Source organism: Stegodyphus dumicola, chromosome 10 (genome assembly GCF_044657685.1).
Source record: "Stegodyphus dumicola isolate Sdum_Otavi_A_Nest chromosome 10, ASM4465768v1".
NCBI classification, from domain to species: domain Eukaryota; kingdom Metazoa; phylum Arthropoda; class Arachnida; order Araneae; family Eresidae; genus Stegodyphus; species Stegodyphus dumicola.
Genome location: NC_140777.1, coordinates 185691449 through 185708266, shown reverse-complemented (window position 1 = coordinate 185708266; position 16818 = coordinate 185691449). Strand labels below are relative to the sequence as shown.

Sequence of the window (16818 nt, the reverse complement as noted above, 5' to 3'; positions counted from 1 at the left end):
ATCTTGGTTAATAAAAATCATTTTAATGTTGATCTGCTTCTATATTAAACTATCCAATTGATCTGTAAGCATTTATCCCCTAGTAGTGTCAAATCAACACTTTGAGTTTAAATTAATCTTTTTTTGGACTCTTGTTCTATATATTTATCATTTAATAAATATAATCATGCAGTTGTACATCTGACAATTTTATATTCAGGTGCGTATTTTGTGAACATCATTGATATGCTAGTCACGCAAGGTTATACAAGAGATGTAGATATTCGAGGTGCTCCATATGACTTCAGGAAAGCTCCAAGTAAGTTCATAGACTGTTAATTTAATAAAAAACTTTAAAAATTACATATTATCTTACTATTATGTTTTTTTTTTTTTTATTCCTATATCAGTACTATTTGAAATTGCACCTGATCAATAAATATTTGATAGTTAGGCCCTCTTTGGTTTGTTGTTCAAAATGCCAACATTTTAGAATGTGGCATTACCTTTTTCAGAAAAATTAAAACTGTATATAAGAAGTTTTAAACTATATAAAATAAGTGAGAAGTAAAGTATGTTTCTGAAATGTGATGTAAACCACCGAAATTTCAATTTAAAAAAAATTCAACATAGCAGATTTAACGGCAGGTTTTCTTATATATATGTATGTGTGTGATGATTTGGGAATGACAAAAATAGATGTTGAAGTGCACATGGTTGATCCAGAATGAAGAAGAAGCTTTGAAGTCATACTCATAGCATATTTAAATCATATTTCTTTTATTGTAGTGAAACATTTTGTGGCTGCAAATGCTTGGCACATTTTTCACGCCTGTTTTGGAAAAGTTACATTTTTCATTTTGTTGCAGTAGGAAAAAAGTAGTAAAATACATCTTAATGAGAACATAGGTAGAAGCGAAATCCATAGTTACCAAGAAAAAGTTCCAGTTCTCGAAAATTTTGAGCAAGTTCTGAATTAGCTATGTCATCAGCATTATGTAAGTCTTATGTATGGATTGATCTAAAAATGACCCAGAGCAGAAAAAGGTATTTTAGAATAGAGTCCAAATTAAAATTAAGCGTTAAGGGACTGTTGTTAATTTAAATTTATATTTACATATATTTTTATACATTTCTTACACACACATATATCTGGTTGTAACAAAAGTTTTCTGCCAAAAAACGTTCTTAATAAAATTAGAAAAAAAGAAAACATGAAAGCACTACCTTTAGTGCAGGTATCTATGATGTTCTGTTGTTCCAAATCTATGGTATTCTGCCAACGCTTTAGTAATTTTTCTAAACCTTCAGCCCAGAAACTTGGGGGTCTCAGGTCCAAAAACATTTGTCAACCTCATTTTGGACGCCCTGTGCAGAATGGAAGATAGCATCAGCAAGATGTGGCTGCAGGTGTGAAAAAAGGTAGAAGTCTGAAGGAGCGATGTCAGGGCTGTATGGTGGGTGTGGCAAAAGATACCATTCACAGGCTGCACACAGTTCAGCCTGTGAATGCAGACACACATCGTCTTGCATCTCGCTGCACACCTTACTGTTGAGGGTTTTAGCTTTTTCCACAAACTGTTTGTGGATAATGCCACTGCAATCCCACCAGATGCAAAGCATGATCTTTTTATTAATCAAATTGCATTTTGCGATGCTGCTGACGGGCTCACATGGCATAGACCATCCCCCTTTTCAACCTGTGTTGAAATAAATCCACTTTTTATCACTGATGACCCTATCCAGAATTTTGTCCTTTTGTTGATATTCAAACATATTAGTGCAGGCCTGAACATGTCTATCCTTATCTGCTCGAGTCATTTCTTGTGGCACTCAGCGATTGAACTTGTACATCAAGTATAAACTTGATGTAGTAAAAAAGTAATTTAAAAAAAAAAATTGAAAAGTAATTTACTTTTAGAGTACGTACTTTAAAAGTAATTTCATTAGTAAATATACAAGTTTTTTATAAAATGTGTTCATACATTTTTACAAAAGAATTGCATTTTTTACCTTAAAAACATTTAACTTTCCTTTATCCTTAATATCTGCATTGAGTTTTTCAATTTTAATAGCAGTTTTATTTTTTAAATAATTGTTTTTAAAAAGTGTAATTTTGTTTACTATAAATCTTCATTATCTAATTCTTAAACTATGAATTTGGTTTAATTAGTTAACTTATGGGCAAAAAAATATAAAATGGATATAAAATTTTAAGACAAATGCAATTAGTCAAAAAACATAACGTTAAATTTAAACTTAAAATAATGAGTCAAATATTAAAGTGATGTATCTTGCATCAAAATCATGTTTAATGACCATAATAAATGGACTTAACATCGAATTTGTCAGTGGAGTGTCTTTGAAGCAACATCAATGCATAGTACAGAAAACTCCCAGTTTTTCTTATTTTGAGGTATGTAAAGTAATTTAAGATAAGATATAGAAATATCTTTTTAATATTTAAAAATTTTGAAAATGCTTGTAGTTATACTTTTTTAAAAGGTAGTTCACAAATATGAACTACCATTTAAAATAGAAATAGAAATAGATTTAAAATAGATAGGTATAGCACTTATTTTTAGATTCTTGACGCATTTTTTAATTATTTTCAGATGAAATGACAGATTATTTTAAATGTCTTAAAAATTTAACAGAAGATACATATGAAAAAAATTCTCAGACCAAAGTTACTTTTATCTGCCACAGCATGGGCTGCCCTATCATGAGCTACTTTTTTAATCAGCAGACACAAGCTTGGAAAGATGAATATATAAAAGCATTGGTTTCACTTGGAGGAGCATGGGGAGGTGCAGTGAAAGCTATGAAAACATTTGCATCAGGTGTGGTATTATTAGGTTTGATATTATTTCATTTTTTTCTTTTTTATATTAAAGTGTTGAAAATTATAATTGTGCTTTACTGCTGCTCAAAATTATCTTTACAACTCATAAAACTAATACTTCATGAAGTAAGTAATTAATTAATTTTTCTATGGAATGAACAAAAAGGCTGATTGACTTATTATTATGCAGTGCAAACTGATTAATCTATTTCTAAAAATAAAATAAAAATCTGAAAAGTTTCAGATTTTAAATTATGTCGAAAGGGGCACTTTTTTTAACATTTCTGTTACTTTTATGTATTAAATATCATGTTATTTGCACACTTAAGCAGCAATATCGCAAAATAGTTTTAAATTGAGCATAACTTTAGAATTTCCGATGCAGAGTCTCGCCACGTCGAAGATAAAGATGTTTTTTCTTTGCAATGTTTCCATGGCTTGCTTTGAAATCCTTGAGTTTGTTAATCAAAAGTTTGTTAAAGATTTATAAGATATGAAATCGATAATAAAATAAATTTTAAATTTGGGCTTCCACATGCCCATATTCCCAGTAGGATTACGTCATTCAAAATTTGATGGCTTACATACCGTTGTTTTATCACAATGCCAAAAATATATACATTGAGAAATATACATATTTTCATTATGTAATTTCTTCAAATATAATGCAGGACTCTTAACATTTGGTGGCAACAGTTTGAAAAGTGAAACAGACATTTATAGTGAATCAACGCAAAATCGCAAAATGAAAACAGTCCTTCTGGGATGAAGCCCCTTTATGGTGTGATGTCATCCAGAGCTATAAGAAGCAATTTCTCAAAGTGTCATTTTGTTTTTCGACACATTTTTAGTTTGATTTCAATGTTTATCAAATCTGAATTCCTGAATATCATTTTGAAGAACCTTTGAGGTGGAGAGCTGTTAGGCATTTAGAAGCAGGGGGGTCAATTAGAGAATTGTCAAAATAGTTGAATTTTTTAATATGACTGTACTCTGGAAACAATTTCAGATTTTAACTCGTACTGAAATTAATGCACAAGAAAAAGAGCAGGTTTCTTTGTTAGTCATACAAGAACTACCAAGCAGCAGCTGGACCAGGTGTTATCAAAGCTGAGCTATTAAATATGAAATGAAACTCACTAAAGCAATTCATTATTACATTATTTGTGACATATGGACACATGAATGAATGCCTTCTGAGTGGAACGAAGGGTCTGTTTGTTCTATTTATAAAAACGGAGGCAACTTGGAATGTTGTAATTACTGTATTGAATACAGCATATAAAATCTTCTCCACCATCCTTTATAAAAGATTGCAGAGATATATTTCTAAAATTATTGAGAACTACCAACTACCCCCTACTATTACTACTACTATTGGGTTTTACAAAATGGAAGAACGATGATTGATCCAATACACTCTATCAGAAGAAATTTTGGAACAAACAGCGGAATATAACATTGACACCTATCATCTGTTTATTGATTTAAGCTGCATAATACAGTTTAAATAGAGAAAGATTACTTGGAGCTATGCTGGAATTTAACATCCATAGGACGCTGATCAGTCTTACAAGGATGACACTTAAGAGTATAAAATGCAGAATTGTTTCCTTTTTTCTCTGAGCCTTTTTATACTGAGAAAGGTCTGCCACATGAAGACTCATTTTCTTGTCTGATGTTTAACTTGCCACTGGAAAAGGCCGTGCGAGACTTCCAACTAAACATAAGTCGAATAAAAGAACAATTCAACTACTAGCTTTTGCCAGTGTCATTGATATCATTGGACAATCTAAAAAAACAGAGAGTAAGCTCTAAATTCTAAAAGTTTTGCCATTTCTAGATTTTGTTGTTCGGTGTGTCGCTAAATTCTAAAAATTCTGGCACGTGGCACATCAGCTCGGTAACCGGCCTTTACCATATGTATGTCATATTTCTTTTGAATGTTCATATTACTAAAGAAATAAAATTAGCCACCTTTTGTATAAATTCTAAATGAATTAAATGTTTTTTAGAACAACAGAAATCCTTAATTAAATCCAAAAATTCTAAAATGAAACAGAAACGTGTTAAAGAAATTAAATACATAAAGAAAATTATTCTTCAAAGATATGTGCAGTTATTATTATGTAAATTACCAAATAGTTTATGATTTGAGCCTTTACTATAATTTCCCACTTTTATTTCCTCATATGATAGAGTTACTGAGCCAAATTAAATTGTATAATCTTCAACCACTAGTCCACATTATTAGTTTGAATTTGACTGTTCTTGTTTAATTACGTCACCGTGAGCTGTAATTGATTTTGTTAGCATCAGAAAATGCCTTTATGTTCTAAGTTCGTTTTAAATAAGAAGCTTATTTAAACTTTTCTCTGATATTGTAAATACTTTCAGATATAGCGATAATATGCTTCCAATCTGTCGGGGGTTTCGAACTATTTAACTTCTACCAGATCAAGTAAACCCTTATAGGTAACAACATTGTGGAGAGGTTGACAAGTTAGGACATAAAACACGCAGAAACTAGCGAGAGCATTGGTTTGAATAGTGAGACAAATCTTTAATTGTTAGAAAAGATGCTTAAAGAGAAGGAAATCAATATAAAGTAGCCAAAATGTTTGGGAAGGCTTCAAATTAAAATGATGGATAAATATTTTTTTAGAGTTGTTGTTACAAGACATAAATGTTTTGTAGCTTTTAAAGTGTAATTATCCTAATGTCATAAATTACATGTATTTTAAACATAAAATGTTATTAGATTTTGATTTTAATAGTGTTTTTTTTAACGAATATTGTTAAAAAATAAAATTTAATAGTGGCCATGTAAATCCATAATGACTAAGGTTATCAAACTACCTAATTTAATTATTTATAACTAACTCCTTACCCTTAAAAACTATCTTTACATATTAAAGTGAGCTATTGCCTTTCATTAATACTCACTGTGGTCACAAGATAAAATGTAAAAATTCAAGTAAAACATATTCTATGCATCTACTGAGACTTAAAATAATACAAAACAACTCATCACCTCTGGTGCTTTAATGGCTTATTGGAACCTTAAAGTATATTAACTGGGTTACAACCCCTGGAACTGTACACAAAGCTACGACACTAACTGCATCAAACAGAGCCTGACTAACTTTCAACACATGCCAACCGTGCCTACGTCAGGCCTTTCAGGTTTGTTCTAATCAGCAGGTCTCTCTGTAGACAAGCAGCAGTGGTGACAACATTCAGTTTTTCGTTAAGAATCATGCTGATTATGATCTTGCTTCTCATTTTTACCTATGCAGTTTGACATAAAATCTACCTGCTATTTACTAAACCTCTAGACTGACCAAGTATGTGACAAAATGAGACATAAAAAAAATCAACATAAAGCTAACTGTTAGTAAAATGTAAATGTCACTCATTTCTTTCAAATATGTCCAACTATTATAAGTGTAAAATATTTAATGCTACTTGATAAATTGCATAAAGTTTATTTTATTCTCAAACTTATTAATAATTATGTTAATTAGTTCATGTCTAGTAATAATGCATACTACTTAGGGATCTATTTCATTTTTAGGATGGTATTACAAAAGTGAAATTCGGGCATGGATATTTTTAATTGAATTTATTGAGTTCCCATTTGCTCATAGGTCCTTAATTTTTTTCATTAATGGTCCTTAAAAGTACTTAATTACTGTGTGAAGAAATGTGTACGAACCCTGATAGCCATTGGTTCAACATAATTTTATTATTGGGTAACTCATTTCTTTAGCTGCATAATCTGACACATTTATGGGTGCAATATGCACCTCAAAATTCTTGGAAACTTGCATCTTAAAACTGTGGATGATAGATAGAATCGAGCAGCAACATGTTACTTTGATGCAGGCAAGCAGAAAATGTATAATGAATTCAAAAGAAGGAAAGATAAAAATACAAGATAATGCATATAAAGCTGCAAATTTTAAACAAAGAGGCTTCAGTTGAAATCTTTAATCTGATTGGCTATAATACACCTGCATTGTAGGGTTATATAAGAAAGGTGATGCAGATTAATTTTGAAATGATACTCTCTAAATTGATATATTATAAAGTTACATTTTTAGGACAGATAGGGGAAATGTCCAAATTACAGTGAAGAGTATAAGGGGCTTTTACCAATTTAAATTAGAAGTTTGTTTTCATATTTTTTAGACTAATATATTTAAAAAAAGTAAATTAAATATTTAGAGAATACTCTAATTCACAGTATTTAAATTATTTTCGTAAAATTATGTACCTTATCTTAAAAAAAGGTTTGTAAGTTAAAATGCATATCTGTTCAATATTCAGCGAAATAAATGTCAGCATTTTTTTTCAAATTTCTTGCATATATTGCAATTTTTTAAAATATAACATTATTTTAATTATTCAAAGCAATTTGAATTGAGCCAATTTCCTTTGTTATCTGCAATTTAAAATAGACTTAATACTTTTAGATAATAAGCCATGCTTTACAGCTTAGATATTTTTCGTGGCTTTGCAATTTAAATGTTTTTGTATATTTTTAACATTTTAAATTATTAAAACAAAAAAGTTTTTCTACCAATTTACAGTATTTGTATTTTGCTCTAATATTTTCCTCTTTTCATTTTGTAGGAGAAAATCTTGGTGTTTTCGTTATAAGCCAGACAAACGTACGTAAGGAACAACGTACATGCCCCAGTCTTTCTTACATGATGCCTTCGGACTTACTTTGGGGTAAAGATGAAATCTTGATGATTACAGCAAATAAAAATTACACTGTATCTAACTATTATGAATTTTTTCAAGATATTGATTTTCCTATTGGGTATGAAATGTATAAAGATACATATAAATATGCAAGAACTGGCTTGAACCCCCCTGGTGTTGAAGTGCATTGTCTTCATGGCTTGAATGTGACTGATACTGTTGTCAAGTGAGTTAGTTATCTTTACTATAGTGTTTCAAAATGAAAAAGAAATATTTTTTAAATACTATTTTTTTTTATTTTTTACATAGTTCTTAAAAATTTTTCCTGTCTTCTTGTTCTGTCAGAGTGAATATTGGATCATTTTTAAATAGTAGTGTGTAAAGTTGTTCCCTTATCTGTGGCACACATCTGCAAAGGGGAATGGGGGGAAATGAAAAAGCTCACAGAAATTTCGAAGTTCTGCAGTGGAAACCAAGTGACTGTGGGCATAGCTGAAATGCATGTTAATTATAAGTAGAATCAATTCTATATGTACATTGGCTGAATTTAGATTAGTGTGTAGTTTATCTAGTATACCAGTTTTTAGGTTCACTCAAGAGGTTATCAGACTTCTCTGCACATGAGAAAAATCTGATTATCTGAACAGAAGAAGCTATTTTAAAGAATGAAGCATATTTCATATTTATTGGATCTTTATTTACTTCTTTCATTTATTTTCTTTAGCATAAGTTGCATAATAACCGGGCAATTCGGCTAGTGGAGGAGACTGATATTTTTAGTTCTTTACAAATTAAACAAAAATATTAAAAATTGAATGGGCAAGCATCTTTAGAATTTCCAGTGCAAAAAATTTTTTTAAAAAAGTGCATTTTAGTGCCTATAATAGATAAGAGTGACATTATAAGATACTCATAAGCTTTTCAATTTGGAAAAACATAATTTTCATTTTTTCCCATTGTTCTGCGAGTAAAACCTGTATCTAATATTCATGCATTCATACATATTTCATCTTTTATATCCTTATGTTAAAAAATTTCACACAAAATGCATGTATAGATATTATTTGAAATGTAAGATAGAAAAAATTAATCTTTGAAGTAACATCTATTGGAATACAGAAATTTCCTGTTGTGCTTCCTTTCCTGGTAAAGCATTAGGAGAAAGTTTCTTTTGATATTTGCCGTAAACTAGACTTTTTTGGATAATTTGAATTATGTAAAAAGTGACTTTAATATTTCACTGTATGTATTGTTTGAATTTTCTGAAATTACTGACTCCAAGAACCAGCCCTCAGTGGTTAGAGTGGAAGAGGGACCAGAAACCACAGTACTGAAAGTGAGAAAAAGTGTTTTTTTTTTTTGCATGTTTCGGATTTGTCCTGTAGTAAGAATTCTTTAACAGGTGAATCCATGTGATTTTTTGAAGGGAGAATTGATTTGATGCATAAAAACACGAAATCTGTACTGCTCTCACTGGGATTTGAAATTCTGGACCTACCAATTGCTAGGCAAATTAGCTTCCTATTACACCATGAAGGCATGTGGTAAGGAGAGAGAAAAATCCTTTCAATTTTTTTTATTTATTGCTCATATGCATAACCACTTACATGTAGTATGCAGTGGCATAGACATACTTATGTATATCATTCTGATGATTACAGGGAAAAACACACTTCTTTGATCAAAAGATGCTGTAAATCCATTTGCATTACAGTATGCTATGCTCTTCTGAATGGTGTTATGTATATCTTCTACAAAGAATATTAAGCCAGCCAGATTTAAGTTTTGTAAATTTCATGTATGCAACATGACTTTTCCACATTATGTTTAGGTATACAATATATATATAATGATTTGTTTTTCTTAAGTTGGATATTATATTCTAAAACACATTTAATCTTTAAATGAAAATTGTTTGCGTCCCAGCTACAAATAATGGTGTTAAAGTTTTGCTGAAAAATCAGAACTAAAAACTTTTAAATGTTTTCCTATGCAAATTTGGCAATGTGTTGTTAAAATCATGTCTATTGATAAAATAAATGTGCACGAACTATTTTGTAATTTTTTTGCTTTTTGCAGGCTGGATTTCCGAAATACATCCCACTTTCCTGATAATCCAAAATTAATTTATGGTGATGGAGATGGCACAGTGAATGTTAGAAGCTTACAAGCATGTTTGCAATGGCAAGGCAAGCAAAAGCAAAAAGTAAACCATGCTGCAGTATATAATGTGGATCATATGGGAATATTGGCAGATGCTCATGTCCTGGAATACATCAAGAATGTCGTTCATCAGTGGTGATTTTTGATTTTCCAGACTTCTGACTCGTATGTGCCTTTCCTTGAGAATATCTCCTAGTTCAGAATAACATGCAAAATTTTATTTAGGTAAATTTTGTTTGCAGCATAAAACAAGGTTATGCTTTTTATTTATTTTTAATAATAAATTTAGGTAGGATTGTAAATATATATATATATATATTTATATTTTCTAAATGCCTAGTAAGGCAATAGTAATTCAAAAGTCAGAACTATGTCTACAAGACTGATCATATCACTAGATGGCAGTATTAAAGTGTTATTTTATATCATGAACAATCATTTTCTGCACTTCTCAATAACTAATTGGAACAATACCACATTAAAGTAACATTTCTTCAGTTTCACAACTTCACGATAATTTCGGTATGCAGTTGTGCCACTTGCCTGAAAATCTTGTTAAGTCAGGGAAACGAAAAGTGGCTTTTAAAAGAAAAGTAACCTACAAACAGTTGTTTTTATAAGCAAGGAAATAAAAGAGTTCTGTAATGTTCTGTGTTGCTCTTGCTTCTTGAAAGTATTTTACTTAGCTGAAACAATTTTATAGACCCATTATGCTGTTCTTCATGTATTTGTTTAAAGTAGCATTATCACTTTCATATTTCTTTGGTGTGTGTCTCTCTTGTTACCAAGTGGTTCTCATACTTGTTTTGTTTGAATTGTATTAGTTCACTGTTTTTACCAGAGACTTTTTTTACAAAAAAATTATGTGGCATGAAGATTTTATTTCAAAAATGTTATTTCTGCAAGGGGGAGAAATCCTTATCATTAATTATATTAAATAAATTTTAAACAGAAAAAAAATTAAGTTATTTTATAACTCTTGAAATAATTATTTTCATTACCCCATTTCCTCGGATTTAATATTCACTCTTCAAATAATTGCATTTAGAATGAATTCTGTTAGTTCATATAGTATTTCTTTAAATTGCTTTTTTGTATATGTTAAATATGTTGAATATTTGAGTTTTCATTATTCAATACATATTAATGTGTGCAGCTGTATGTAAATATAAAAATAGATATTTTAAAGATCTTTAAAAGTAGAAAAGTTATTTACTCATCTAGTAGAAAAATCCAGAGTGCCTATAAGGGTGGCACAGAGGTTGCCATTTCTTAATTACGAATAAGCATTTTGCATGTGACAAAACATCATACTGCCTTATACATAGGCTCACAAGTTGAACCTCGGACCGAACTACCAGCGTTTATCGCTTGGCCACTGGTGCACTGTGTTGTGTTCTACATTCTTAAAAAAAAAAAAAAAAAAAAAAAGGGGGGGGGGTGTCATAAAATATGCTTTTTATTGATTTTATGTTTTTTTTAGTAATTTCAAATCTTGTTTTCTACTTGTTACTTCATAAATCCAATAAATAAATAAAATGATAAAAATGTTAAATGAAGTCAGTAACTTATAAAAATAAATTACATTTAATTAACTTTTTATTATTAATTCAATGAATGGCAGTGTACTTACAAACTGATAAACCATTTTATTTTGAAGAAAATATTTTCCAAAAAACCAGGTCTACGTTTCTTCTTGGATTAGTGATATAATGTTTAGTTCATAGTTTTCAGTATAATATAAGTAATATCTAATATTGCAATATTTTACGATTTTTTTGTAAAATTATTGACAAAGATGCACATTATTCAAAAAATTTACTGAGCTGCGAATGAGTAGATTGAATGTATTTAAGGTATGCGAAAGCTGCAAGTTAGGTATGTTTTTTAGACTTTCTTGCTGTTTTCATTGACAGTAGATGTAAACTCATTAAAAGAGTTTATTTTAACTGTACAGTTTCTTATAATGTTATTCTCAAATTGCACACATACTTGTGATTATACAAACTTTTGTGTATTATACCAAAGTCGCCATATAATAAATTTAGATTATTGAAAACGTTTATTAGTGTTCTGTACTTTTTAGACACATATATTTTACAAGTGCTTTGAGTATTACATTTAATAACAAACAAGATTAAATTTTGCTTCTTATTAGATAAGTACTTATTTATCAGGTGCTGGTACTTAACAAACTTCACAGATACAAACAAACCAGTTCTCAAAGAGTGAAATTTGTTCCGAGTCGAAAAGAAAATATTAAAAATTATTTGTGAAAAGAAAAAAAAAAAGTGTCAATTCCATTTGAAACTAAAATCGTAAGTGGTGAGAAAATGGTGAGTGCTACATGTTCGAATATGAATCTTTCTCTCAGAATAACTCTTGAGAACAAAAATTGCATGCTTCAACATTTTAAAGCTACGATGCCTGTGGAATTGGTAGTTTTCTGGGGGAAGTTGGCTGTACTGATGCATCTCAAAGAGCCGTGAAATAAGTCAATCACCATGAGGTTTGGTTTGTTTCACACTAAGTTTTCAAAAATCTCAGGCAGATTTCAAGAAATATATATACTTCATTTTATTAAATTATTTACAAAAGTAAACATATATTACAAATGATACACACTGTTTACATTTCTATATATTATATTTTTGTTTAAAAATAAATAATATCTATAAAATTTATAAGTACCCGAAAACAGTGGTCATGTGCTTTACTTCCTTAAATACTGATCCTAGATATAAGTTTCCAATTATAAAATTACAGCAGAAAAGGTATTGAATGTACTGAATACTCTCAGTACTTTAGGTAAAATGGTTTAATAAATGTAAAAGCTAATTTAGCTGTTAATTTCAAGTAAATTAAGATATTTCAAGTAATTTAAATGAATATTTATTATATGAAATGAATGATTATATAAAGAAACAAACCAATCTAGAAAATTATGCAGTACAAAATCTGAAATCCAAATGTCCTGTATCTAGAATGATCTAATATGTCGACCACCAACTGGAAAAGCTACAGAGCTAGGGTAGCTGGTAAAATTCTTGCACAAGAAATAATCTCCCACTGGACTATGAAGTTGGGAACTCAATCAAAACTAGCCTGAAGGAAATTTGGACTTGGTTAGACAGACTTTTTGCACTTTGTCTAAATCAAATAATCCAATTCAATCAAAATAAATCAGTGCATTATTTTTGCGATAAGAAAAGGGATTGGTACTTTTTGTATTGGTCTAATTTATTTTCAAAATATAAAGTTCCAATCAGTAATAGGAATTTACAGAACCTTTCCACTAACAGTGTTGTAATTTTTCATGAAATGTTCTTTACTTTTTTAGAAGCCCTTGTAGAGTCATTAGTTTTTTGAGACAGGAGATGGGAAAAATGTGCAATGACCACACCAGGACATATCGAGTATGCTTTCAATTACACCACAAAGAAATGTGGACAGGGGGGAGAAAATACCTTATACTCTAAAAACAGAAATCCAATTAAGTTTTCTTAAAATGAACACCACAAACCCATCTGGATGTTCATAGTCTCATCTAAGGGAACTTAGACGACCATAAACCTCCAAATAGGTTTGTAGAGATAATGTTTGTCCTTTTACTCTTAAAGAAAAACCCAGGCTTCATGGTAGTCAGAAGTGGTCATCAAGAAGATGTACATAGAATCAATATTAAGACATTAAAGCACATCAATCACTCTTTTTTTTTATAATATATATAGTAGTATTACCATAAAGTCTTCTGAGAAACTTATAACCTGCTCACATTTTGCCTTTTATTAGAGCATATTTTAATCATAATTTAAATCAAAAATTGATATAGAATAACAAAATAATCTTTCCTGATAGGAAAATTGATATTTTTGTAATGGCTGGATTATGATATAACAGTTTAGTAGCTTTTACTAATTGCCTGCACTCCTTGCTGTACAGATGAAGATAAAATCCTAGTTTTGTATTGTGTACTTAGACCAGTCATCCAAAATTTTAATACCTATAAAAGTAATAAATTTACACATATGTTTTCTTCACAATTTAAAAAAAATTAACTTCTAAGACACTGAACTTACCTGTTTATCATGTTCCTGAGCTCCAAGAACTGTTAATAATTTATTAGTTTCCTCTGGGCTGTGTTGTCCACCTCGTGAATATGCAAATAAAACTTTTACTTTGCTATAAAAAAAGCACATCTGTATTAAAAAACTTAATATATTTTAATAAAGAATGATATAATTTGCCTCATGCTTATAGAATTTAAAGTAAAGAATAAGAACATATAATTAACTATAATATGAATCTACAGATTTCAAAGTACTAAATGATTTTGTATATATAATGAACAGTCTTCAATTTAGCTTAGCAATAAATGAAAGTACATAATATATAGCATTTAATTCTGAGGTGAAGACAGAGCAGGCGCCATACAGTCATTTACCCTCCATGTGGTCTTCAATAATAAAGGATGCACCAACATGTTCTACTGCTTCGACCCATCCATATACAAGGGAACCTAACTAGTGTATTTGCACCTGTGGTTAGAAAAAAGTTGTCTGTACACAAATTCGTTAGTATCTTTCTTCTCAAAATGCTGGAAAACACCTAGAAGCCGAAGCCGAGCATCCTCCCAAGGTGAGATTTCAAAATGCTTTACTGTCTAGATAGTGAGATCTGTCAAGTTTTCTCGATTAGAGAATTAATCCTAAGTGAGAAATAAGGCATATGGGATGGTCTGGCCTCAAACAAGAATTTGTAACAGTCGTCAATGAAAGGAACATGGTTTGGATGGACAGGAAGATACATAACATTGAAATAGTAGCAGAGAGACCAAATGCTCACATCTTAACTGAAGCGATGACTCTTGGTAGTCATAGAGACTCTCTTCTAACCGCACCAGAAGATATATGCAGTGCCTGATTTGATGAACAGGATCTAGTTTAAGTAACATGGAAGGCCGCAGAGAACCCTGAACCGTAATCAAGTTTACAGCATATACAGTGGTGGCCAAAATTGTGGACACTTTTGGAAATTTTTATGTTTTTGAACTTTGCATGCTTATAGAAAATGTTACGTTTCACAAAATGCAAACTTCTATATATCATTTTAAAGTGAATTTATTACTGAATTCAATACAAAACACAAAATTCAATTATTTGCAATAAAAAAAAAAAGTTATACATACTTTAATATAAATAAAAAACACAGTTATGAAGTGGTTTGTAATGTCTAGCTTTCCTGGTCAATCACTGTTCTTGTTCTGAGAACCAATCAAATGTTAGTAACTGCCAGTAGAAGCTGACATCATGTTTACACTTGAAACAATTCATTATTTTGCTTTGTTCTGTAGAAGGAGGACCTGTTTCTTAAACACTGCAATTACAAGTAGGAATTTTTGTAAAAATTTTTAATATTTAGTCAAGAAGCAATGACATCAAATAAAAAGAGTAGATTGGACACCTAGAAAGAGATGTAATATTATTGTGTTACGAGAAAGTGGTCTTACCTATGCTGAAATTGCAAGGCGGGTGGGTGGTTCAGTGACTACATCTGGAGTCCGAAAGTTTTGTTTACAATATCAGGAGACAAATTCAATAAAAAACAAAGAAGGAAAAGGCCGGAAAAGGTGCACCATATCTATTGATGACAGAAGAATAAAAACACTATGTCTCCAAGATAGAAAAATGACATCAACGGCCATCAGAAGTGATCTGAATGATGCTGGTGTTTCTGTCAGTTCAAGAACAATCAAGAGAAGATTAACAGATGTTGGACTGAGAGGTAGAATTCCACGAAAAAAGCCTTATCTTAATTTTCAGCAACGAAAAAAAAAAAGACTACAGTGGGCAAAGGAACACATTAATTGGACAGATGATCAGTGGTCACAAGTTATATTGAGTGATGAATCTAAGATATCCTTATTCGCTAGTGATGGGCGAAAATATGCAAGACGTAGAATAGGAGAAGAGCTACATCCTGACTGCATTCAAGCAACCATGAAGAACAAAGTTAGTGTTATGATTTGGTCATGCATGTCAGCAGATGGCATTGGTAGCCTTCATGTCATCGATGGGACACTGAATGCCAGAAAATACATTGACACTATTCTAGAACCAAAATTTCTACCTTCCATCAGAGATCTCTTTTCCAACAATGCTTCGTTTATTTTTCAGCAGGATTCTGCTCCTTGCCACACATCCAAAATATCGCAAGAGTGGTTTCGTACAAAGAGCATTAAATTGTTGTCATGCCCAGGAAACAGTCCTGATCTCAATCCTATCGAAAATTTGTGGCACTGTTTGAAAACTCTTGTCCGAATGAGGCGCCCGTCAAATAAAAAGGAACTAATTGAGGCTATAATTGTTCCCTGGCATCATGTAATAACGAAAGAAGAGCTTAAAACTCTTGTCAGCTCAATGAAATGTCGATGTGAAGCTGTAATAAAAAATAAAGGGTACCCTACTAAGTACTGATAACTCACTGCAATCATCACTATCTAATGTATATCAATAACTATTATCGTTAACTTTTTTTTTTGTATTGCAAATAATTGAATTTTGTGTTTTGTACTGAATTCAGTAATAAATTCTCTTTAAAATGATATATACAAGTTTGCATTTTGTCAAACTTAACATTTTCATACTTGCCAACCTATGACACTCAAAAATCAGGAGATGTTTTTAAGAAATCAGAAGATTTTTCACAATGTTATAAAGACTTTTTAAATGAGGAAAATATAGTTTTTAATAATGAATTAACTTTAAATAGTAACTAATTCTTAAATGCAAGCAACAAATACCTTACACATAAAAAACATTTTTATTACTTGCATCGTTTAAAAAAACAAAAAAAAAAAAAAAAAACCTTTAATCAGTTTTCGTACAAATGGTATAAACAGTGGCAGATTTTGCTTTCTTTAAGAAAGAAACTTAATAATTTTGTTCATAGCAATTGCCACGTAGGCCTGCTTTCACTAATAAAAGTTTTCTAATGTGTCATCACTAATATTAGATCTAAATTTAGTCCTCGTTTTCGCAACAACACTGAAAATCCTCTCACACTCTGCATTACTATGGGGAACTGTCAAGATGGCCAACATAATTCTAGACTGTTCA

The 16818-nt window shown here is 30.5% G+C and overlaps 2 protein-coding genes across 5 annotated transcripts in view; one reads left to right on the top strand and one right to left on the bottom strand.

Annotated features, from left to right (window-relative positions):
- Positions 1 to 11763, top strand: part of LOC118206023 (lysosomal phospholipase A and acyltransferase-like) — a 32454-nt gene extending 20691 nt beyond the window's left edge. Inside the window, exons 4-7 of the mRNA XM_085825998.1 lie at positions 200 to 298; positions 2595 to 2822; positions 7463 to 7763; positions 9617 to 11763. Of these exons, the coding sequence (XP_085682124.1) occupies positions 200 to 298; positions 2595 to 2822; positions 7463 to 7763; positions 9617 to 9839 (851 nt within the window). The 3' untranslated portion in view covers positions 9840 to 11763. The remainder of the gene's footprint in view (positions 1 to 199; positions 299 to 2594; positions 2823 to 7462; positions 7764 to 9616) is intronic.
- Positions 794 to 16818, bottom strand: part of BHD (folliculin) — a 77396-nt gene continuing 61371 nt past the window's right edge. For 2 of the 4 annotated variants that reach the window (XM_085825995.1, XM_085825997.1), the window contains 2 exons: positions 13780 to 13882; positions 12263 to 13703 (listed from right to left, as the gene is read on the bottom strand). In XM_085825995.1, the coding sequence (XP_085682121.1) occupies positions 13602 to 13703; positions 13780 to 13882 (205 nt within the window). In that variant the 3' untranslated portion in view covers positions 12263 to 13601. Of the gene's footprint in view, positions 1001 to 12262; positions 13704 to 13779; positions 13883 to 14888; positions 15077 to 16818 lie in introns of those variants that run through there. The other 2 variants (XM_085825996.1, XR_015043657.1) reach the window with 2 other exon arrangements.